This window comes from Chanos chanos, chromosome 3 (genome assembly GCF_902362185.1).
Source record: "Chanos chanos chromosome 3, fChaCha1.1, whole genome shotgun sequence".
Lineage (NCBI taxonomy): Eukaryota > Metazoa > Chordata > Actinopteri > Gonorynchiformes > Chanidae > Chanos > Chanos chanos.
Window position 1 is genome coordinate 22935956 of NC_044497.1, and position 25397 is coordinate 22961352.

At 42.7% G+C, this 25397-nt stretch overlaps 2 protein-coding genes across 2 annotated transcripts; both read right to left on the reverse strand.

Moving 5' to 3' along the window:
* Positions 1 to 333: 333 nt before the first annotated feature.
* On the reverse strand, positions 334 to 3324 carry plagx (pleiomorphic adenoma gene X). Its single transcript, XM_030767344.1, has 3 exons — positions 3192 to 3324; positions 1747 to 1813; positions 334 to 1544 (listed from the first exon to the last, which is right to left on the reverse strand). Exon 3 carries the CDS (start codon positions 1495 to 1497, stop codon positions 334 to 336), a length of 1164 nt encoding a protein of 387 aa, XP_030623204.1. The 5' UTR covers positions 1498 to 1544; positions 1747 to 1813; positions 3192 to 3324.
* A 7079-nt stretch (positions 3325 to 10403) lies between these two features.
* On the reverse strand, positions 10404 to 24949 carry pan2 (poly(A) specific ribonuclease subunit PAN2). Its single transcript, XM_030769414.1, has 26 exons — positions 24905 to 24949; positions 24168 to 24468; positions 23819 to 23988; positions 23500 to 23620; positions 23286 to 23363; positions 22655 to 22925; positions 21851 to 22196; positions 21447 to 21543; positions 20234 to 20353; positions 19817 to 19936; positions 19292 to 19420; positions 17780 to 17979; positions 16808 to 16956; positions 16163 to 16269; positions 15888 to 15986; positions 15676 to 15758; positions 15353 to 15494; positions 14694 to 14831; positions 14514 to 14573; positions 14313 to 14403; positions 12996 to 13153; positions 12512 to 12655; positions 12068 to 12247; positions 11817 to 11910; positions 11490 to 11690; positions 10404 to 10835 (listed from the first exon to the last, which is right to left on the reverse strand). Exons 2-26 carry the CDS (start codon positions 24453 to 24455, stop codon positions 10801 to 10803), a joined length of 3621 nt encoding a protein of 1206 aa, XP_030625274.1. The 5' UTR covers positions 24456 to 24468; positions 24905 to 24949; the 3' UTR covers positions 10404 to 10800.
* Between the last annotated feature and the right edge of the window lie 448 nt (positions 24950 to 25397).

Genomic DNA, 25397 nt, shown 5'->3' on the forward strand with positions numbered 1-25397 from the left:
AATATCTATCCCTCTACCTCGGCAAGGCTTATAGATACCTGACCTAAGACCTATCAAAAAGATACAGACCTAAAAAGTAAAAACTATTCTAAAATCAAAACCTTCTGTATCCTGCAAAAAGCTACTCCTTCTAAACAAAAGATTCTCCTTCTACAGGGAAAAAAGAGGAGCTAGATAGCTAAATTATATAACCCTGACTGGGCAGCCCCACTGTTACACTATCTTACCTTCCTGATTGGCAGTAAAGACACAATCTGACTGATTTTGTAAAGACACATTAAAACTGTTTAACACCCACGCAGCCACATGGACTGAACCCTCTCTTTAGTGCTTCTACTGTTGGAAAGCCTGGTGGAACCGGGGCAAGGTAGGAGAGAAGCCAGGCAGCTGGTTTAAGTGCCCTGTGGGCTGAGACTCTGGAAGCGGCGCTGGCTGCAGTGAGGAGAGTGGCCCAGTGAACTGAGAGGTAGAGGTGGGGGACACAGCTGTAGTGGTGGTGGAGGAGTAGCCCATCACCAGGCCACCACCCGTACTCAAAGGGGCGCTGTAGGGTGGCAGACCGAATGGCAAGAAGCCCAGCAAGTGTGAGAGGTCCATGTTAGCAGCAGAGGAAGGCTCAGCTGAGGTGAAAGCTGAGTTTCTAAGGGTGAAGTGGGTGTCTTGACTGCCGAGTCCTTCTGGAAGCAGGTCAGGAGGCCGGGAGACCGGAGAGGCTGCCGAGGCCTGGGGCGGCATGGGCCCACACTGGAGCTCCGTTAGGAAGTTCTCCATCTCGGCCTTCAGGTATGAGGTAGTAGAGCCAGGCTGGTACCTGGTTGGCTGAAGGTACTGCTGTGGCTGGGGCTTGTTGGGATCATGGTAACAACCCAAGCCCACAGTGGTAGAGGGGGCTCCTGGCACCATGGAGTGGTGGAGATGGACTCCTGAGGTAGAAGCACTTGGCAGGGTCTGAGGGCTGAACATGCCTATGGAGAAGGCCTCCACAGGGTCTTTAATGGATCCCGAAGGGCACATGACAGGGCTGGCTTCCTCTTTCACACCACCAGGTGGTATGGGCACCAGTGTATCAAGCTCCTGGGCGTGACTCTTCTTCAGGTGTCTGGTGAGATGGTCTCGGCGGCCAAAGCGCTGGGCACATCGCGGGCACAGGAAGTCTCGCCTACCCGTGTGTACAACGGCATGGCGTCTCACATCTTTACGTGTGAAGAATCGCCGCCCACAGCGCTCACACTGGTGCTTCCTCTCCCGCACGGCACCCTCTGGAGGCGGCCTGCCCGTGTGAGTGCTCAGGTGCTCCAGTAGCACGGGCATGCTCTCAAAAGCCCGTCGGCACACCTTACAGGTGAGGTCGCTGGTGGCAGAGGTGGCATGTGTAGCCACGTGGCGTCTCAAACCTAATCGTGTGTTGTAGCATTTCCCGCACTCCTCACAGCGGAGATCCTGCTGATTGGGGTTGTGGTTCTGGAGGCTATTTAACTGGTCCTTCCCATGGAACATTCTCTCACACAAAGATCACAGATGGATACTTTGCAGGAAGTGTGTGGCTATAGTTCAGAGGAGTAAATTTATAAATAAATAAATAAAAGTTCTTATGAGTCACTACACACCAGTAAAAAACTTCAGGTAATAGTATAGTTATAGATATTCCGTAATATAGATATGGTATAGTTTACTACACATATATACTACACACACACACACACACACATAACACATAAATGATGCTATTACAACTGTATGACCTACCGTAAAAATAACTCTGACAGGTGAAATTTCAGCAGAGTGACAGCGGTCCTTTAACATGTTCAACTTCCTACATAAAGACAGCAAGTTTTAGACATATTTAGCAAACTGAGATGAACAAAGCTACATCATTCAAGTCTTACGGTTTTAGAAAAAACATAATTACATTCTTTATTTTAAAATGCCTCTGTAATACAATTGTTTTTTAAAAAAAACTACCAAGTCAAGTTGTATGACTTTTCCTATAGATATTTTGTAGATGTGTGAAACCTGATATGAGCTAACCAGACAGTCACTGTTACCCCGGGCATCATGGGGCATGTGTGTCTTGAGGGCTCATTCATAGCTGTGGGTGTAACAATTCTCTGTAACCTGAGTAACTCAAAACAACTCAAAACAACCTGAGGGGCTGCTTTGATTAGTTTGTCTGAATACATACAAGGTTTGTTTATGCGCTTTACATTTAAGTAAAAAAGGCCCCATTAACCTGACAGAGCCTCTCTAGACAATGCCCATATGTCATAGCGCTTGCCCTGTTTTGGTCCAGATGTTTCAACTAAAACTCAACAAGTGAGACTGTATCCAGAGGAACAAAAATTTACTTAAACTATTTTTTATAATAAAAATTTAAAGCTACTTTTAAAATACGAAACTTCAAAGTAAATTAATAAAATAAAAAATTAAAAATAAATACTAATATAATAAAAATAAATACTAATTGTTCGTGGATTTCTTGTAAAACGGGTGTAAATATATAAAAACAGTTGCACAGAGAGTAATGTCCAAATATTTTACAGTAACTATGCATAATTTGGGATAAGAGTAGTAATTAAATTAAATGTCAGTATTACATCAACGGATAATATTATGGCTAAGGACATCTAATCATCCCTGATTAGTTCATAAAACTTTGCATGCAACATTAAGGTTGAAAAACGTAGTTGTTGTTGTTGTTTTCGGATAACAGCAGCGGACTTTTGGGAAGTCATTCAGAGTTAAATAACTGATCACAGTATTAACAGCCAAAATGAGCCTGAACACCGACAGACCCTTACTGGTAATTCACATTTGGCTTTCCCATGTTGCAAGTGTTAAGTGCTAAACACACTAGCGAGAGAGCCCACCACGCTTTGCAGAAAAACACCATTTTTCGCTGCTTACCCGCTGTTATTAACATATTAACGACAGCCTTGTTCGGTATTTCTCGGCATAACAGAAGGGGTGACATGGGGAACAAACTTGATGACTGCAGCCAAAGCTTCCTTAACTTAGCAAACTGTGTCTGTGAATACATGATCTGACCCCACAAACGATGCGCAACAGAATAACCCATATTTAAAAGTTTCAATAAAAAATAAAACAAACTCATATTTTCTTTTCTCAGATCATCATACACTGCTCGCAAAAAGTGCTGTTAGGGGAAAATCCTAAGTAGGCTTCACGCTCACCCCAAACTTTCAAACGCCGCATTAGTCGATTTCATGGGCATCATTCCATTCCAAACCTCACACAAATTTAGCATAGGTCTGTCTGTTTTGTCTTCCGCGATTTCTTCTTCCGAAAACCCAAAATGCTGTTATTTTCAGAAGGTTTTCTGTAATTTTGCAGTTTTCTGGGCCTGTACTAGTTCTCTCTAAACACCGCAGCGCTGTAGTTGATGAGCGCGTGCATTGTGGGAGTGTGACGTCAAGCCACTAACTTTGGGATGGATTTGTTCAGGCATTCGTTTTGCTCTGTTATCCAGGCTACAAAGGAGAGTTTGGAGCAATTGTCTCCAGTTTTTCATTTAACATTCTCCCAGCAGTCTTTAAAGCCAAACCCACAGTTTAATCAGTTCACTTCAATGTATATTTAATTTGAAGTAATGTTCAGTCGCCTGCAGACAATTTCCCATAAAAGATATAGTTGCATATATGCCGATTATGTCGATGATTTAAAATTCAAGCAAAATTACAGACACCGTTATCATTGTAATTTTGCCTGGATTTTAAATCATCGACATAATCGGCTTCCGTTTTTTTCATGTAGGAGTCTGTGCAATACAGCTCTCTCATCCGAACAGACACGCGCACGCTTACGTTAAGTTCATTCGAGTGTTTTAGTTCTCTTGTCAGTGGCCGCCACAAATAGAGATCTGTAGCCTACGCCGGATCGCATACACTCCACGGATATATCTGCCTGATGAGCAATGTGACACATGCAGTTTTTAATAAAGGTGAATCTGAAGTAAGAGTATGGCATCTTAAATAAAATTAAAAAAAAAAAAGAGGGGGAGGGGGCAGTGGGAAAACCAGTCTCACATCATCACATCACCATGCTGTGCATGCTTACAGGGACAGTTCAGCAAACAAGGGGGAAAACATGCAAGATATACCTAGCACGTGAATTCTCTCAAACGAAGTCAAATTAAAACAAAATCTTATTGATTACTGAACAGAGGTTCACTAATTGCTTATCTGAGATTGTTTTCTCAAAAAGCAGTTACTAACTTTTCACTGCACCACATCTTACCCCCTTTTGTCTAACACTTCGCATTTTGCTACACCATGCAATAGATCCCAGTGACACCAAGCTTAATAGTCAAACAAAAATAGTGAACTCAGTGACATCTATTCTTAATTTATGATTCAGCACGGTGCAGTCCGCTTCCTGTAAACTGAAATTTCCTTTAATCCAAAAACTAGCATGGCTTTCTCACATACTCAGCCACCTGAACAGTAGGTGATTTGTTATTTCTTTTAACGGGGGGGTTGGCCCAATGGCCAAAAGGGGGGTTGGCCCAATGGCCAAAAGGGGGGTTGGCCCAATGGTCACTGACACCATCCTATAGAGTATATAGGGGGATGGCATCCGCCTTCATTCCCCCACAAAGAGCCTTCTGCACCTGGATATTTCTGATTGAGTGGGCAAGTAGCCTATATGCAGAGAGATGCATACACTTTATACATGACCTACATACCAGATTAATCAGATAAGCAGAGGGACTCAGGTTACCTGGAACCAGAAGATCACTGCTTTTTAAAGCCACTAACAATGAAGACAGTAAACCTCAGTAGAGCATGGGGATTCCTGGCCTCACTCAACAGTTAAAGCAGTTATGACCATCTCTCCAGATGTTTCATTATGGAGATTCAATATCTCATTGTTCTTTAACCACCAAACACACTGAGCAGTCACCAGCTCAAAGACAACATGTTCCAATACCTTCTGAGGAAAAAGCCACATCCACAGGAACTCAAGGGGCCAGCCCACAGTCCCAGCAGCCCACAGTTTTCTCCTTAAACACATATCTCATCCAGCATGCTCCAGTGCAGGAACTCCCTCTCCAGTTTCTAGTTCTTTAGATCAGCTCAGTCAGGTTTCCACAACAGGATCAAGTGCCTCTCTGTTCTGCCCTACTAGTCTCCTGCATCTTTAGCACTAGCTCTTTACAAGAAAGCAGGACAGGACATGTCCCTTCAGTCTTATCTCCAAGGTGCTTAGTTGTACAAACTTCACAATAGTCACTGCCACACCCCAGGCCTCAACAGCATGCTGTTCCATCTGACACACAAACGCCTCAGCAAGTCCTCCACTGACAGCAGCTTTCTTCCTTAACCATAGTCCAAGTTCCTGAGAAAGCTGCTACTACCCATCTATCTTCAATTTCTCAGCCACTGAAGTTGCTGCCCTGAAGTTACTCCTGCAGGAGGTTGAAGATTCCTTCAAAAGTTTTACTCAATTATCATAATCATCCTGATGACTGAAGCAAATCACCTACAGTAGACTGTAATAGCACATCTGCCTCTTTAGTAAATCTGTATCTCTCCCTGTCATCCCAATCTTTCCCTTTGAACATCTACACCCTGTAGGTGTATTGAAGAGACGTAATATTTACATTTAGATTGATTTATTTAGCAGACTTGTCGCTGTTCATCAGTGAAAATGACCAAAACAAAAGGCTGTTTGACCTGAATAAGGGGCTAATTAAACTGATGCAGCACAAACAGATTTTTTAGTTAACTCACAACTAGTCTCTGCCCATAAAGGAAACCAAGCTATGACACCTACCAACCAAGCACAGACTTCTCTCTCAGTATAGATGCTTGCCTGTAGAGTACAAGTCTTTGAAGTTCTTATGTCTTCATATACTGTTTCTCAAAAACTGTTGTATGAAAAAAGCATTTCCATTTAATAAAGTATATCTTAGCATTTTTGTTGCTGTTGTTTTTTTTTTTTCTCTGGGATATGGGGCCAGTTAGCTCAGTTTGTTAGAAAACGGTGCTAATAATGCCAAGATGATGAGTTCAACCCCATATGAAGCCAGCCCTTGTGCTGACCTGGGTGTGCAACCAAGAACATGTGGGCTGAAGCAATGTACCTGATGCCAAACAGAACCCCTTGTAAAGCCCAATTTATTTCTGCGTCAAATCTACGCCGTAGCCACATACCCTACCAAGGACTTGATTTCCTCGTGCATTACAAACGATGGAGTAATGTTAAATAAAAAGTTGGGATTCGGTCCTTGCACAGCAATATCTGTAAAACAAGTTTTGCATTTAAAAGAAGGACTAGTTTCTAAATTTGGGGGGACAAACAAATGGAGCTCTCAAAATAACGAGCGTTCAGTTCGCCATTTTGGCGAAAATTTTCAATCGCGACTAAAACTTACTGAATCATGTTGGAGTTGGAGCTCACAAATGTTGAATAACAGTCACTTTTACTGAAACTACTGCAACACACAGATGACAGATGACAGAGAAGATGGTGTGTACGACCATTGAACCGATTGAGCAGAAGGAGGGCGATCTTAGCAAGCGGACCAATCACAGTTATTGTGGTCTGCTTCGACGTGCGTCGCAGTGACGCGTCGTTATATTTCTAGGAAGGTGCGCGTCAGGCTATGGCGTAGGGTACGCGACTACGCAGAGCCTACCCCGTACCTACGGCATAGATTCAACGCAGAAGTGTAAATTGGGCTTTAAGCCTGTACTCACGCCTACTGAGAACTCCTGGGTCTGGCACCGGTCATGCGGTGCTTCCAGCATGTAACGGTTAGCACTCTGAATTCAGTGACCTGAGTTCAGATCTCTCTGTCAGCTTTTTGCCAAATGAACCACATCAGTCTGTCAGAGAAATAAAATGTCCCCTTAAGATAATCATTGTAACAATCATAAACACTAACAATACTGTAATCATTTTATAGGGGTAAATAAATGTAATCATTTGTATTAAAAGTTGCAACTATACAGTCTTTTGTATTACAAGAAATATCAAGTTCTTTGTGTTCAAAAAGAAGAGATCTGTGAGGCCCTTTAGGGGCTGCATTGGAGATAAGGAGGGGGCCTCCGCCGGTGCGTTGCGGTCATTAACAAAGCATGCAGACAGTAAAATGGTATGTCTTATTCCACTAATGAGAGGGGCAATATAATATTATGCTTGTTGTAAAGGGAAAATATGAAATAATGACGTATTGCAGAGTGTATGGGGAATCTGCAAGGCTGGGCCGACAGGGGCACCCAGCCGAAAAGAGAAGAGGCAATGCATATCCTTTTTTGGGGAATTGATAAAAATATGTATGAGAATCGGTGCTTAGTGAGGATGGCTTCAGTTACTCCCGGGACCTTTATTGTATGCTCTTTGAACTGCACAATAAACTTATACTGCATCTGACAACATTGGACTTCTGTTGTTTTGTCTCAGGACAGGTACCAGTGTGGTGTTGGGACTCAGTCACATCTGGCCCTGACTTTGTAATCTGTCCCACAAGTCCCCATATCAGCTGTGCAATCATCTTCAGCTCAGACAAAGGATCACTTGTGGAGAATCCTGATACCTCTCTATCATTGGAGCTAATTCCCCGTGATAGTTTAGTACCCAGCTCTTGTATCCGAGCAGCTTTGCCTGGAGACCATCGCGCTGGGCACAGCAGTGCTGATAGTGTGGCCCAGTGCCGGCAGGCTGGTCCAGTGCCGGCAGGCTGGCCCAGTGCTGGCAGGCTGGCCCAGGTGTTGGCTATACCCTGGGACCTCTGGAGGTAGGAATGCAGCGCAGAGAGAGAACAAGGAACTTTGCCATCATGAACAATCCATTGTAGCCCCTCTACTTGGGACTCAGGAAAGCTGCCCCAGTCAAAGATCCCAACCAAGAGTGCTCTACCGAGAGGACCAGGAAGCCTTTCCTGTAAACAGCCTTTAGGATGCAGTTAACAAAGACATAGAAACTCCTTAGGGTTCATTTTGATCATAAGGTGGACTGGCTGGAAAACACTCAGTCGGTCCGCAAGGAGAGTCAGTCTGAATTTTTCTTTCTGAGAGGGCTATATGCCAACAGTGTGTGGCAGCCCCATGTCAGTCAGTATTCTGTCAAACAGCGTTGAGTGTTGTCGAGGAGGATTGCATTCCAGGTATGGAAAGAGACCCTTCAGGCTGGTCCAGAGGGGCAGCACAGCTGTTGGTCAACCCAGGGGTCTGTGGAGGCAGGAGTGAGAGCAGGGACCTCTGTCATCACGTACAATCCACTGCAGCCCCTCTATACTCTACTTGGCACCCAAGAAAGCTACTCCAGTCACAGACTATATCCTCCTCCCAGAGTACATATAAATTTATTCATTTGGCAGATGCTTTTTTGCAAAGCGAGTTTCAGGAGGGACAGAATACAAACCAAGCATGTAGCCATGAAGGAGCTGTCTGTGGCATAACTGGTGCCACTAAACTGATAATACCAGACACAAGTGCAAGAAAAGTTGAGGGAAAATAGGAGAATAATATGACTTCAACTGCTGAAGCCTCATTTTAGTCAAACATTGCTGATTTTTTTTTTTTTTTTTCAGAATATGGACGGGACCCTTTCCCAAGAAGCGCTTGCTAATTTAGAAGCTATGGAAAGCTCCACTGATAGCAAGCTTATGAGCTCTTGCCTTTCCCTAACAAAGATGACTCTAAAATGGAACATCAGGTCCCTGGTTGCTAGACAGAGTAACAGACAGCATATCTTTGTATCTTGTCTAATTAGCTCCCCAAAGTGCCTTGGCCTGGCCTCATCACACCACTCTGGGGTGGATATGGGACATTTCCATGGCAGGAATAAAGTGGCAGGAATAAAGAAAGGGCCTTAAAGATGAACCATGAACCCACACAAGAAGGGTGCTGTCTATTGCCCCCTGTGAAAACACATTTCATCCCCCCCAAACAATCACTATCAGATTTTATGTACACGTGACATGAGAGATTGTTCAGAAGTTGGGGAGTACACTAGGCCCTTGTAGAAGCAGTGCTCAGGATGAATATATATGGTGATGAGGCATGTGCAGAATACTTTACAGATATGTCACTGCCAGACCACATGTGCCACTCAGTAACTGAAACTGTTCTGAACATGCAGATAGGTTCCACCAGACCTCCAGGCTGTAAATCCTCTAGACGGGATTTTGAATATATAAGGTTTCCCAGCTTTTACCCTGGTGAAGAGAGAGAGTCTGCACCAATTTGGCAACTAAAAACATACCTTTTTAGTCTAGTGTACTATTAGCAATTTTCTCTTTTGTTTTTCTCTTTTTTTTGTTTTAATGGTTTTTATTAATTTTATCCATTCCTCATTTTTTAAATTCTTTTTTAATTTCATTTAATTATTTTACTCTAAACTGTTTTATTTATTAATTTTGACAATCTCTCCTGTTTTATGTCCCTTGAATTATGTGGTTTATCCTTGTTTTTTTATTGTGTGGTCTATTTACTACCATTTTATTTATTTTATTACTTTTTATTATTATCATTATTATTGTTATTTTCTTTCTGCTGATATGTAAAAGCACTTTGAGCTACATTCTTTGTATGAAAAGTGCTATACAAATAAAGTATTATTATTATTATTATTACTCAACAAGCCATGAACATCACTGCACATCCCACTGTTAAAAGTGCAAGAAGCAGAAGAGCTGCAAAACCCAGTATAACACATGGAGGTTTAAAAACCAGGAAGCAAAAAACAATAACCATTACAGAAATAAAAACTTGTCCTAATTTAGTTTTGACTTCTCCAGTTTGAGTGTAAGAAATGGAACCAGGAAACAAAGGGAAGAACTATTTTTGTGTATTCTACTGCACAAGAACATGTTTTTCATTGACTCTCATCTTTGCCTGCAGGGGAAAGGAAACACTGGATTGTGCTTAAGTCCTTATTCTGAGAAAGAACTGATTTATCTACACGAACAGACCCATACAAAACTAGTCCATCAAACCACAGTGTCTTCAGTTAGAAGCTCAAAAGAGCCTACTGACAACATGATCTTTCAAGTTGTGTTAGATTTTGGTTGTGGTCAGATTAATGCAATATCTTAAAAAAGATCCACCACCAATTGTCCATGTATTCTGTGAGCATACTAAAATTCATAAATGAAAAATTCTGATAGGATCATTACCTTTAACCCAAATAAGGAGACCACCAAGCACCAAGCTCCATGAAATACATTAAATATTATAGCATGATCTGAATACTTTTTTTGAGTGAACGTCTATTCAGACAACTTAATTAGACTTTGACAAATGGTAAATTTGTTCTTGAGTGATATTTACAACCATATTTTTTGAGAGCACATTTCATAAACCTTTGTAAAAGGCGACCATTCACTGACTTGCTCACTCATTTTAAGTCATGGCAGGTGCAGAGGAACTGCACAAGAGTGTATACAATACTTTTATTACATCATGGTTACAACATACAAAACAAACTTCATTTACTCTTGGACCATTAAACACATTTACATACTTTTTGACTCAGTGCTCTGTCCAGGCTTCAGTTGAGCCCCAATACCCTTTTTAATCTGACCTCTTTTTCTGTAGTCCCTGACCACTCTCACATGCTTACAATGGTGAAAAATTAGACAATAGGTGGAAAATTAGACAATAGAAATATTGAAAACAACCACCATTTTGTATTCTGTCATAGGACTCTATGTGGTCATGATGTGGCGTTCCCACACGGGTAATTGCATGGTCGCATAGCTTTGCTCCATCAGTTAATGCTGAGAGGGAGAATGGTAGGCAGACGACAGTTTGGATTTCTGTCCTCAAACTCAGATCACATCCCCATGACTGATGGGAACACAGCTGTGCCTGTGGATAAAGACAAAAAAGACAAATCAGAACTGACCAGATTTATGCTCAACAAATCCAATTCCTGTTATGGTTTATTGACAGGTTTTTCCCGTTGCTGGGGTAAACACTCTACTATTCCAATAAGCCATCTCAAGGCTCTCTCTATTTTTGCCCATGTACACACATACTTAATTCACCAACATTCAGTTTAATCACATTCAACATTCATCATTCTCTCTAAACAGGCCCTCTCTGGGAGGGATTCCGACGTCATTCCTCATTCCCCCTTACTGCCACTCAGTCTGTGAGAACCCACACAGGAATTGGTTTCACTCAGACCCATTGTGGAAAATATTCAACAATCCGCAGTGATGTCGTTCCTAAAAGACACACCACAACGTTTCACACACCTCTCTATCTGATATCTAATGACACTTCACACACCTCTCTATCTGCACACGGTTCATCACTTCCCCAACAGAAAGCGCTGCTCCTGGTAAGAGTCCAGCCTTTGTTTCACGTGAAAGTAACGTCACACAGTGTTAACTTTTACACACGGAATAAAGGCAAACATTCTGAACTGATCTGAATTTCCTATAAAGATCAGAATCTTACACAGGCCAACACATACATGTGCTCAATCACAACAGCGGTTTTCTCACAGTTTCGTACTTTTTGGGCTACCTTGACCATCTGCAGTGTCAGACTCTGGGACCTTCCAGTCCAGCTTGCGACCTTTCTCATACAGTCCCTTCAGGACTTTTCGGAACTCGTCCGCTCCCCCTCGGCTCAGCTCCAAGTATTTCCTGTAAAGTTGCAACGCGGTGCGAGCATCTTCAATGCTGTCATGTGTTTCGCTCTGAATGTTTAGATCTGAAAAGAAGAGCAGACAGAAGGTACTGGTCATAGGGTTAGTGAGCGGAGAGCTTTGTTACATTTACTTTGTTACAGCCTATGTGTTGAAAAAGAGCATTAGAGTAATTGCAACTGAGCTCCTACCAAGAAAATACCAGGCGAGAAAACGCAGGGAAATCATTCTTTTGCGAGGCATGTGGAAGAGGTAGACAGTGTCTATGACCTGGTCCTTAAGAACCTGAGACAGGAAATAAAGACGAGTTGATGAGTAGACTAATTTTCATTGTCAGCTAGAGGTCAGTGTATGTAATTGTCTATATATGTATGTAAATGGTAATGTGTATGAGTGAGAACTATGAAAAGCGCCCGCTCAGGTCCCTGACTGGGAAATTTACCAACAAGTTTATGACACGGAAGTCCTTCTGCAATCCGTGACCAACAAAACGCACTCCAGTGTCGATGAGAAATCGCAGTTTCAGATATGTAGACTTTAGAGTGGTCAAGTGCTTGGAGGAGATCTTAGCATCCAGGTCTCCAGGTTTAATGCCTGAGTATTGTGTCAAGTAGTCAACCACCTATGAGCATAAGGAACAGAGTAGGACCATACCGTAACTCTACCAGCGTTGGTTATAGACCTTATTTTTGATCTGTTTGTTTGAGAGTCAACCAAATGGACAAGATTTTTTTTCACAATGAAGTACATGCAGTGCCTGAAATAGTGAGATCTAAAAGCATAGACAAATCCTATATGGAGAGAGAATTTAGAATATCAGCACATACACTCATTCAGTCCTAAAGAGCAGGCAGAAAACCCAAACACTGCCTAAAGGACACAGTACCTGCTCCTGAGTAGAGATGTAGTCATCGATGAAGGGCACACCCTCGTTTGGACCCTGTCCACGCACACAGGTGATTCTGGCCACAGACATCTGGCTGGGCTTTATAGTGGACTTGGTCCCGTCACTGCGCAGCTCTGCTTCTTCCTGTGAACCCATAAAACATTAGGAAAGTCAGCAGTCCCACCACTCACTACACAAATGTCAACAGAGAATGATGGATTCTCATCTCTGTCAGTTTGTATTGACTTCTGAAAAAGCAGTGTTTTATTACTGGATGACAAAAGACATTTGGTAAAACCATGACTATATGAAGAAATGTGAAATATGGAAATACATCATTAAACCCCAGTGAACTGAGAACACAATTTTGGTTTAAGTTTGACATGACCTTGCATTAGGACTGCTTCATCTACAGTCACCAAAACTAAACTGAGATGCTGTATAATGTGAGACAACATGACAACATGCTTTATGCCAAACAGACCTGGTTGAGTGTGACAAACTCAGCGTCCAGTCCCACCAGGTCACCAGCCTGGGGCATCTCACTGACCATCAGCGGGATGAAAGTCGCATGGCTCTTCCTCTGTTTCCGTGCCAACGACGCTTCTGTCAGCAGCACGCTGGCCTCAATGGGATTCTTAACTAAAAACATAGAGAACACTGTAGACAGACTACACACACAGTATAACTGTTCTGAGACTACACCATCAATATACACTGTGCTTTCATAATACCCGACAGAAATAAATAACTGTAAGTTTAATTGTGCCTCTCCCTCTTCTTTTTTTTTTTACATTTTATTTTTATCATCCAGGTTTTGACAAGGGTATAATCAACATGACACATTTTCAGTACTTTAATATTTCCACTTTTCTCTTTGAAAAGACACAAGTTCCTTCCTAATTCAGATCTCACTGCTAGACAAAAGACATAGTTTTTTTAACCTGAAAATATCTGTCAATTCTTTATTATGACCAAAGGTTTACCTTTTTTTTTTGTAAACAAACTTGCAAATGAACATGGGGAGCTTTCACCTCACATATCGCAAAGATTAGAATAGAAATAAAAATAAAATAAATAAAAACACATCACATTCCCACGTTCTTTTAATCATTCAACAAAAATCTGACTGCATAGGTTTAACATATTCAGTCCATTTAGTCCAGATCCAAAAGAATTTCTCTTTCTGAAATCAAAGAGAGAAAGACAGCAGTCCCATTATATATATGTATATATCATGAATTACATCTATCCATTCATCCACTGTAGGTGGTTCTGGTTTTAATCATTTTATTGTGATATTTCTGGTAGCAAGCAAAAAGACTATCAGTATCAATATCCTATTGTTATTGTCCCACTTTTCAAATGAAATGTTCCCCAGGTATAGGGTGTCACACTTGAAGGGAATGTTAACCTAAAAAATAGCTTTCAAGTTTTTGTTAATCTCCAGCCAGTAAGAAACTAGAATCGGGGATTCCCAGAAAACATGGAAGTGATTGGCTTTATTTAATCCACATAATCTCCAACATCCCATACCAGTCCCTTGGTGTTGTTTTTGTAGGTGCGTGATAAAAAACCTTTTGAGGTGACAGTGCTACCCACTTCCTGTGTGCCACCATGCCGCCCCACGCCAGCATACTAAAAACCCAAATCCTCTTCTTTCCTTGTGGCACTGTATATCTAATTCTGGGTTTTTTCCCCATGCCATTCCTCTCCCTCTTCTACACCCACATTAGCACGACACTAGATGGTGTAATAAGTGAGTGTGAGAGCACAGAGACACAGAGACAGGAACTCTTACTGCGCAAGTCATATCTGGTGTGATAATTCCTCCTGGCGTAATACAGGACGGCTGGAACCTTCCAGTTCACATCAAACTGAGCTGCCTCTGCCTGAGAGAGACACAGCCAAACTCATCACAAGCTTCTTCTTAAGAACCATAAACACAGAGTACTGAAGAATAAGGTCAGGAACAACCTGACGTATTCAAACAAACTTTTACCTTGTCAATGGGTTCGATCAGAAAGTCATTGAACAGATACCACTGCTGGTGAGTTACACCCTGAAAGAACAATAAATGCAAGATCAACCTTGGATGATCACTCAAATGCTGTCAAAACTGGCTCACCAATCAAACACTCTCTGCAAGTCAACAATCCACTCAGCTGTCCACCCATCTCACCTCTTTCCTTTGGTGGTAAGTCTCCCCAACTTTGATATGTGCCACTAGATTTCCACCAGTACGGGCATCCAGGACGTGGGACACGGTGACAGTCAGGTCGTAAATGGCCACACCTTCAGCCTCTTCCTCTGCGCTCAGCTACAGACACATCATCCACACAGCCATATTTATCCTCACAGTCCAAATCAATTCTTCTCACTCAGTAAAACCAGTGACAGGTTTATCCTTCACACAAAACCAGAAATGCAATGAAAACAATGTACCCATGACGACAGGGTCGAATTTCGGCCTTGTAATTTTAAACACCATAATTGTGTTATGGATTGACAAAGCCCTGAGGGAGTGTTCAGAGTCATTCTGTGGATTCAACAATACGTTTGTTTTACTGTACTGACCCTTAGAAAATGACACCCCATGTCAGAGGAAACACTGTGAAGATTCAGGACAGAACCATAAACTACCTCAGTAAAAACATATCTTAGATTAATGGGAATGTAGACAAAGGCCAAGGTTACCTTACTGATGACTAAATTAACCAGCTGGCCAAAACACTAGAATCTGAATGACCTGTTTGATTTCAGTCTCCGTGACCTGTATCGTATTGCACGACTGAGTGGAGGACAGGTGGTTGATGTCAGTGATGTATGGTGAGGTCTCACCTCTTCTCCCTCAGGCCAGTTACTGATTTCCAGTCCTTGGCTCTTACTGATGCCCATTTTCAGACTGAGGGGGATCCACACGTGGCGCAGGTCCTCCGCTCGCGTGTCAAAGGTCAGGCCCTCCACGCTGCACAACTCGTCCCTACACAACATGAACCAAGCCTACAGCTCTTCATGCTTTTCACAACACACAACGACTAAGAGACACCTCACAGGACCCAAGATCCCCGGTGAACAAGAGTTATGGAAACACTCCTTAAAGCAGAACCAAGACTGATAAAAACCAGCCCATTCCTGTCTGGACAGTTAAAAATCTGTCTTACTCTAAGCACCACTCTGTGGGCAGTGGCTCTTTAGGCTTCGGTGGCTCATCTGCTTCTTTCTTCAGGGCTTTGTTGAACGCATACTGAGGACATAAAGACCAAGGACTCACTTTAAAACATGTGTATAAGTAAGGGAGTCATCCTGGGAAAATGACAAATGTTCAGATTACAGATAAGGAAGACCAACAAGAACATCCATTCTCAGATCTCACCTCTGCCTGGGCTCTCCAGAACTCCATCTCCTTCACACTGTTCACCTCACAGTTAATGACCAGCACGTCCGGAAGGCACCGGATGTTACGGGTCTGTACCTACCGCGCAAACAGCTCCATTAAAGCCTTTTACAGATGTACTGCAGAGACCGATGTTGATGTTAAACTACTGGAGCATACGCTTCACGTTAGAGTGAAAAAAAAAAAAAAAATTTTTAATCCACATGGATGAACCCACTGCTCATTTTCTCAAGAAGAAGGACAGAGAAGCTTACTGTTGGCTGGTACTTCTCACAGTTTTCACACCAGGCCTGTGTGCTTTGCTCTAAACATATGCTTTTCTTCAGGATGTCAGCAAAGTCATATTCCTTTATTGTCTTCTCTGGATAAAGGGACAAAAAACAAAAGGGACATGAAAACAAGCCTGAAGTCACATGTTGGATAAGCAAAATGAACAAGATTACTGTCTTGATTACACAGAGATTACTGTCAGAAATGATAACAAACAGGACAGTATGCTACAGAAAATAATTTTTAATCTGCATTATTAAACACAGGACGGCATGCTACAGAAAACGCTTTTAATCTGTGTTTTTGAACACAGGACGGTATAGTACAGAAAACGCTTTTTAATCTGTTATAAACACAGGGTGGTATGCTACAGAACACGATTTTCAATCTGCGTTATAAAATACGAGACGGTATGATACAGAAAACGCTTTTTAATCTGTGTTATAAAACACAGGATGGTGTGCTACAGAAAACGCTTTTTAATCTGTGTTATAAAACACAGGACGGTATGCTACAGAAAATGTTTATTTTTACCTCTGTGTGCAGCAGTGCATGCATGTTAAAAACACAGCCCTGATTCTCTGATAGACCATTCAAACCTGTGTGTGGTGTGGTCCTGCTGTACTCACCGTTTGGGTTCTGGTCCTGGTAGTGCATGGTGAAGAGGAGTGTGAGAGAGGAGCGCACTGTCTCCTTCCCACAGCGACACAAACTACTATTCTCCACCTCACAGCCAAACAGTTTACCAATCACAGACTCGCCAGACGAGCCTAGAGGACTGCACATATACACACACACAGACACAACCCATCATAAACACATATATTAATAAATACAGGAATTAATATATGATAGACACAGCCTAATACAGTGAGAGTGTACATGACATTACTGCAGACTAATACAGTGAGAGTGTACATGAGATTACTGCAGACTAATACAGTAAGAGTGCACTGCATGAGATTACTGCAGACTAATACAGTGAGAGTGTACACGAGATTACTGCAGACTAATACAGTGAGAGTGTACACGAGATTACTGCAGACTAATACAGTGAGAGAGTACATGACATTACTGCAGACTAATACAGTGAGAGTGTACATGAGATTACTACAGACTAATACAGTGAGAGTGTACATGACATTACTGCAGACTAATACAGTGAGTGCACTGCATGAGATTACTGCAGACTAATACAGTAAGAGTGCACTGCATGAGATTACTGCAGAGTAATACAGTAAGAGTGTTCATGAGATTACTGCAGACTAATACAGTAAGAGTGCACTGCATGAGATTACTGCAGACTAATACAGTGGGAGTGTACATGAGATTACTGCAGACTAATACAGTGAGAGTGTACATGAGATAACTACAGACTAATACAATGGGTGCACTGCATGACATTACTGCACACTAATACAATGGGTGCACTGCATGTGATTACTGAAGTCTAATACAGTTAGTGCATGCAGGTGTGGTGAGCTCTCTGACACTGCACTGTAGCTCAGAGTAACCACTGATGGTTACATGTGTTATCACACTCACTACATCACCAGTAAACCTGAGCCCTGAAACAGAGCTCCACCATAGGGCCCACTCACCTGGTGCTGCTCCCTCTGTATGCCTGTGGACCCTCCTGCTCCTGGGTCTCCTGATGGAGCTGTGTGAGAATGAACCGGTTCCAGCTCTGGATTAGACGGCCCAACCGAGCCTTACCTGTCTGTTCGTCTGAGTCAGCAAGGATCAGGCCCAGTGCAGATGCCTCCGGAATTGTCCGAAAGGCCCGGAGGAAATTACTGGCCTGGGAAGTAAATGTCATCGCTAGATATCTGGACAGGTCTGTGGTCTAAATGAACATACTGTTCGGCCAAGGCAGTTTTTACAGTTTTTTCTCTCAGTTACTTGAATTTTGCATCACTCTCACAACAGCAGCATTGATATATTTAGCTGAACTGGTCTTCTTTAACTCTAAACTGGTCTCCTTTAACATTGAACTTGTCTAATTAACTCTAAACTGGTCTCCTTTACCTCTAAACTGGTCTCCTTTACCTCTAAACTGGTCTCCTTTAACACTGAAACTGGTCTCCTTTAACACTCAACTGGTCTTATTTAACTCTAAACTGGTCTCCTTTAACATTGAACTTGTCTAATTAACTCTAAACTGGTCTCCTTTACCTCTAAACTGGTCTCCTTTAACACTGAACTGGTCTCCTTTAACATTGAACTTGTCTAATTAACTCTAAACTGGTCTCCTTTACCTCTAAACTGGTCTCCTTTAACACTGAACTGGTCTCCTTTAACACTGAACTGTTCCCCTTTAACTCTAAACTGGTCTCCTTTAACATTGAACTTGTCTAATTAACTCTAAACTGGTCTCCTTTAGCAGTGAACTGTTCTCCTTTAACTCTAAACCGCTCTCCTTTAACAAGGAACTGGTCTTCTTTAACTCTAAACTGGTTTCCTCTAACACTGAACTGGTTTCCTTTAACACTGAACTGGTTTCCTTTAACACTGAACTGGTCTTCTTTAACTCTAAACTGGTCTACTTTAACTCAAACATGGTTTCCTTTATCACTGAACTGATCTTTATCACTGAACTGGTCTCCTTTATCATTGGTCTCCTTTAACTCTAAACTAGTCTTCCTGACCTGGTATTCTTTAACTCTGAACTCTTCTGCCTGACCTGTCATTCTTTAACACTGAACTGCAGTAATTATTAGCAGGCCAGTGACTCGCAGAGAACAGATTGGAAAACCACTGTCCAACAAATTCTTCAAAATGATCAAAATCTTGGCAAAATGGCCAGTACAATAAAACTTCCTGAGTGTGCAATTTCAGCAGCCAGTAGGGGGCCCCTAAACTTCAAATAAATGCTCCAAAATCACTCTGAGGCCCAGTAGATTACTTCTGAGCATTCCAATACAAACCTTCACAGGAGTGGTCCAAAACTGTCTTTTTAATCACAACACTGCCCTTGGATCCTCTGTTTGTGATGGGTTAACATTACCAAGGAAGGAATATTATTAATGATAACTGTTATAAATGTTATGTGTTTGTGATGTAATGTGATGCAATGTCATGTAATGTGTTTGTCCGATGCATAACTGTGTTACCTGACAGGGGTCTCCGCGGGACAGGTCCAACATGTGGAAGAGAAAGCCCAGCTCACAAGCCAGACAGAACTCTTTCTGACACAGGTGGTTCTGGACCAGGCAGCGAATGGGCTCCAGGAAATACAGAACCTGACAGTGGAGGTTTTTACAGTGACGATAGTGACAGAATATTCATTCACTCTTTCCAGGCGTGACTTACTGCTGTACCCTTACTGTTTCAGACCTCTGCAGGCTAACAGTGTGTTGGGTTTACCTGAAATGGTCACTTATACTGGTTGAAGACTACATGTCTACGAAACTCTGCTTGTGTCATATGAAACACATGCTGATATAGACAGAGGCCATTTTCACCGATGAAGAACTTAGACAAACAGTCAAAAAATGAAACTGAATCCTTTAACAGACAGAAATCCAAAATTAAAAGCCACAGGCAAATTATGCCCCGACAGTCATTCAGAGATGATAAGCTGACGGAGATAAAAGTGTATGGACAGTAACCACTGTGTGTGGATAAGAAAAGCTCACCTGGATCATACAGTTACAGTAGGCATTGGGAATGTGAGGCTCCAGCCCAGCAAACAGAGTTCTGTTATAGTGTTTAAAGTCAAAGTCCTCCAGCCCCAGTTTGGAGTATTTAATCGTGACCTGGTAAAGACAGGCCCAGTTAGACAGCTTCTGAGACTACATGATATGTGACACAATAAGCTAACCTGAAACCAAAGCAGCCAGCCAACTGTCCTCATGTATACACGCTCTTCACAGTCACACAAGCCAGAACAAATCAATCACAGCTCCATTCAGAGCGCTGACTTTTTTCCATGTATTAAAAATTATTGGTTCTGATTACACCATGAGAGGAGTGATAAACATAGAACACGTTATAAAAAGATAGAGGTACTATAAAAAGTGGTAAAGAGATCTTGTAAAAACCCAACCACATGCCTTTCTGTATTTTTTTGGCACCATATAGAGATGGGGTTCCTCTTCCCGCCCGATTGGAGATTCGGGGACCTGGTTATAGTTGTCATACTCCAGCTCTGTCTCCTTTATCTTATAGGGCACCTGAGAGTACAGCACACACACCACACAGCCATCAACAGGGCTGGGCTAGTTACTCAAAGAAAGTGATCCATTACAGATTACTGATTACTTCTCAAACAGTAATGGGATTATTTCACTAAATATTTCCTGAAAGACGAAATCACTTTACTCATTAACGTACTTCTAAGTTATTCTTTAAAACACATACAAATCTAGTAAATGGAAAGTACAAGGTTGACACCTGTTAGTCCCCTCAGTACTCTATTAGTGGTTCAATTACACTCTGAGTAAATTTATACAGGATAACTCGCAAAGGGGTTTAGTTCAGGGAAAGAACTGCCTCATGAATAGATCTTCATAAATAAAAATAAAACAAAAGGGGCTATGCAATGGTCAAGTAGTTCAGCAGCACACAAACTACAACCACAGAAGCTTTTCAAAGAAAATCAAACCCACATTCTAGAGCACACCTCAGCATATCATTAGACCCACTGCTTTAGACTGAACTCATTTAGCTCCTCATCTCTAAGACAGTGGTTCTACCTCGTTAACAGAAGCGTCTGAGATAATCTGCCTTCAGATTTAATAGAAAAGTACAATTCATTTAGCTGGGTTTTTCAGTGATTGGGTTTTAAAAAGATTATGACAAAAAACATAAGAGCTCCACACATGCAGCTGCTTTAGTGGCTTGCATCTCATTCCTCAGCTGTTGCAGGCAGTGATGGGTAATACACGGACAAGATTTATCTTTCAAGTAGATTCAGTGTAACTGATAGCTATTACTCCCTTAAAAAACATGTGTAACACAAGTCACAAAATTCTAATCAAATTAGTATAAGAAGAATTAGTTCAGAGAGAGAGACTGCACTAGCAAAGAGCCAAAGGACTCTTGGACATTTACAGTTTTCTTCTGCAACAGAAACGTTGTTAGATCCACTACGTGCTTAAGCAAAGCAATGCCAAGTCAGGGTGAGCTGTCAAATGTGTTCTGTATCTTGTAAACACCTCCTCTTCACTCCCACTGTTGAATAGTATATGAAAGTTTCAAGACAAAAACCAAAGAACATACCCACTAAATACATTCCTAGACTAAACATGAAGGTGATTGGCTGACCTGATTTCGGGGGCGTGTGCGAGGATTTGGTGCATATCCAATGAATCCAACAGTCTTCATAGTACGCAAGATCTCTGGATCCACAGGTGGTGCTCGCCTAATCAGAACAAATGAGAGAGTTGGAGTCATGAGTAAGTCTATATACACATAGAAAATTAAGTTCAAACGCTCCCACATTAGGTGTTCTCAATCCACAGTTTTTAACTGTATCGGCACAGGACCTCATTAAAATACCCAGGAGTCACACAGAGTTTATCAGTTAGACATAAGGATCAGTTACACTGACAGTGGAATGGGACAAACAGAGTGAAAGGGCAGCAGCTCTCAGACAACTCAGACTAACCAGTCCTAATCCTGATAGACTACATTTACAGTACAGATGGGAAGAAGGGCAGAAGGTATACCTTGGGCTGGGCGTGGCCAGAGAGGTGGGCCAATCAGATAGCAGGGGCTCAGTGCTGGCAAGGGGCATGGGGAGCAGGGAGAGAGGCAGCAGTTCGTGGTTCCAGTCCAGCTGTGGCAACGAGTCCACCAGACACGGCAGAGCTAGCTCTGTCTCCCGGGAGTATCCGTTGAAGGAGACCTCAGGGCTGCTGGACCACAGGTGGACGCAGCCACCGGAGTCCCCAAAAGCCAAGGCCTGTTTACTGGACGAGACGTCAAAGCTCATGAGCAGCTGGCCCACCGTGTTGACATGGAAGACGTCAGCCAAGTTGGCCAGACCTGTGGGCTCACAGAACTGACACTGACCTGATGTGGAGAGGAGAAGAGTTACAGAGGATTCAACAACACACATTTTAGCACAAAACACCTGCAGTCAAGTGTGTGTGTGTAGCAGCCCTTCTGTTGAATAGCTTGACAGAATAAAAACTAAAGGTCTGTAAGTCATTATCAAGGTTAAAGCAGTTAAAACATATTGGTATATGATGTTAATTAAGCATTCCCTTTAACAACACATCAAAGACACCTGAAACACAGCATACAACACTAAAGTTGACATGCCAACCAGCAAACATGATTTTTCTGTCCTACAGAACTGACATCCAATCAGTCATTTCTAATTTATGTCCCCATCTGCTTCTCTGGCCCAATAACCCAAAACATTATGTCTTCCAATCCCTATTCTGTAAACGTATCCCAGCATCCCACAGCCTATCCACGACCCAACCTCTGACCCCCTCATACGGTCATGCCACTCTGCTTCTCACCGGTCTGTGAGATGATGGCCAGGCGCGATGTGTAGGTGGGGATAAATCTCAAGAAGAGCGGGTCCACATGCACCTGGAGAGGAGTGACTGCCCGCATCATACGCAGGTCATAGACCATGAGAAAGCGGTCGCAGGTCAAGGCATTCAGGCCGCGGCTGGAGAAGCCACACGCGGCCAGTAGGTTGCCGTGGACGTCAAAGTCTGACAGACTCCCAGAGAAGGCATCAAATTCATGCTCCATTTTGAAAGTCCGCAGATCACGCAGCGACACCTGGGCGTTGTGGAGAAGAACCCCCCCCCCCAAAAAAAACAGAACTGACGTGATACTCTGTATGTACGCTGCCAGAGCCCTGCTCAGCTACACTATCCCACTGTAACCATGTCTCCTCTGTGGCCCCAATTACTGCCTCAGTGTGCCACTCACTGACGATATTGTGTTCAGGTTATTCTTAAATTGTTATAACCATTTGTTTAAGGACCCTAGCAATCAGTTGCATAATATCTGCTCTGTGCTTATTCTGTTCCTGCGCCTTCTATTTTATGATGAATTCTAAATTTATATGAATATGAGAGAGAGAGAGTGAGCAATAAGACAAAAGTCATCTCTGTGACCTCTATAGGGTTCACTGACCTTTCCAGACGTGTGACCACAGAAGAAGAAGCGGTTGGACTGCCTCATGATGGCGACCCCTGGAACCTCCACCGTGAACTAGTCACAGAGGTCAACAATCAATGAGTCCCATGTTTTGTTTTATGAGTCTAAAGACCACCTTCATAGATACAGTCCGAGAATGAATGAATGAAAGCAGACATCTCTATAGGGAAGTGCTATAGTACTCTCCCACCTTCTGTGTTTCCTGCACGGTGTTGAGGTCCACCTCAACCACATAGCTTTGTAAACCCCCCATTAGCAACATGTTGTTGTCAGTCAACAACAGACTGTGCATGTCAGTGCTCTCTTCCATTCTGCAACACACAGACACCCACCCCTCTGTGAAGTATGACACAGCCTCGCTATCCTATGAAAAATGTCTCATTTAATATGAAAAGTCTGACAGATATTTGTCTATCTGTTCATTACTTAATGCTGTTGTGTTTTATCTTTTTTCTTTCCATGCATAAACAGTGAAAGAATGCATTACTGCATAACTGTGTGTAACTCACGGGTAGTCAAACATTATGAGGCCCCCGCGTGTGAGGCACTTGAGGTTGTTCTTTGTTAAAAAGAGCACACCCGTGTCCACGCTCTGGATATGGCGGATGTCGTCCGTCATATGAACCTGGAACGACGAATAGCGGCCCATTGTAGGACCAAAGAACGAACTTGCATGTCCCTGTGACGAGAGAGAGCGGCACAACTGGATCATACGCTACGTGACAGTGAAATTACTTCCTCCGTGATGAAGGAACTCCAGCTAAATTACGTGATTGAGTTATGATGCAAAGGGCTTTTCCCCCACCGTCATAAACAGCTGCATCTACCATCCATCATAGAACACAGACTCAGACGTACCCGGTGGTTCCCCATCCACAGGAGCTCCTCCTGGAAGTCGAAATGTGTAGCTGTCACGGGAATACCGACTTCCGCGGCAACGCTGCTTAGCTCGGAGAACATACCCTCCAGGATGTGCACAGATTCGGGCACAGGCACAGCTATACCATCCGGGTCCAGCTCGACTCCTTGCAGCAAAGCCGGGTCGAGCCGTGGGTCCAAAGAAGGCTCCAGGCCCGCCTCTAGGCTGCCGTGCAGACCGGGCGTGTACTCGCCCAGGCCTGGGTTCAGGCCATCGTAATTCATCATGGGAACGGTGTTTCTGCACAGAGCACGGAAGTGTACTATAAAACATGCAACCCAGTGTTAGGTAACTTAGTGTGCATCGTTCATTAAAATTATTTAACGTTTAATTGACGCGCGCGCACAGCCACCACACTGAGTTTGAACGCCACTCACTGTGTGAATGCGAAACTGATAATTATATCCACATTGTCATATCCACATTACTGACGAACAATATGTAAATGTAAAAACTGGATAATTAACAGCTTGCTTTGAAACGCACAGTAACTAGTCAATTCACTGGATGATGTGAAACACGGGCACTTTTGGCTAATTAGCTTGTAGCGTAAATTCCTCTACACTTCTCCAGCTGTTAAGCAGAGTTCACAAATGTCAGATTAAAGACAATGCAACCTTTAAGATTAAAATGAAATTTAACATTCAGTTCAGCTGGATGTGGAAATTGTTGATACCTCTAATTTTTCGCACTCTTAATCCATATCCGTATTGTACTTTCATTCATATCAACAACAACATCACTTCCGGTATAGGTGGAACTGTATCTGGGTCAAAGATGAATGGCCAATGAGTGTAGTCAAAACAATTTGTCAGACAAAGTAACCAATGAACGCCCCTCGAAAATAGAAAAAATGAGCAAAGAGCGGACGTTACACCGCGCTGTAGTAGTAAGGAATTTTGGTAAATTGTGGTGTTGAGGGATTGCCGCAATCATGTCATTCGGACTCTGAAACGGGTACTTGAACGACACTCAAAATTTTCCGAATTGTGAAATTTGCCGGTGTATCTTGGAGCAACATCTCTTGTTGTTAACGATGGCTCGCTGATGTTTTGTACTGCTGTCAAGCTGTGGAATCGAATGTTCAAGGATTTCCCCCTCATTTTAGAACCATTTGAACGTACCCACTATGTCTTTATCAACCGGGCAGTACCAGATTCCAAGGAAAC

Excerpts from the sequence above, each read along its gene's own strand:
- plagx (XM_030767344.1), bottom strand. The coding sequence starts at position 1,497 with ATGTTCCATGGGAAGGACCAGTTAAATAGCCTCCAGAACCACAACCCC.
- pan2 (XM_030769414.1), bottom strand. The coding sequence starts at position 24,455 with ATGATGAATTACGATGGCCTGAACCCAGGCCTGGGCGAGTACACGCCC. Across the intron at positions 14,404-14,513 it reads TGATCGAACCCATTGACAAG|GCAGAGGCAGCTCAGTTTGA; the intron begins GTAAAAGTTTGT and ends TGTCTCTCTCAG. Across the intron at positions 13,154-14,312 it reads CACCAGATATGACTTGCGCA|TTAAGAATCCCATTGAGGCC; the intron begins GTAAGAGTTCCT and ends CTATGTTTTTAG.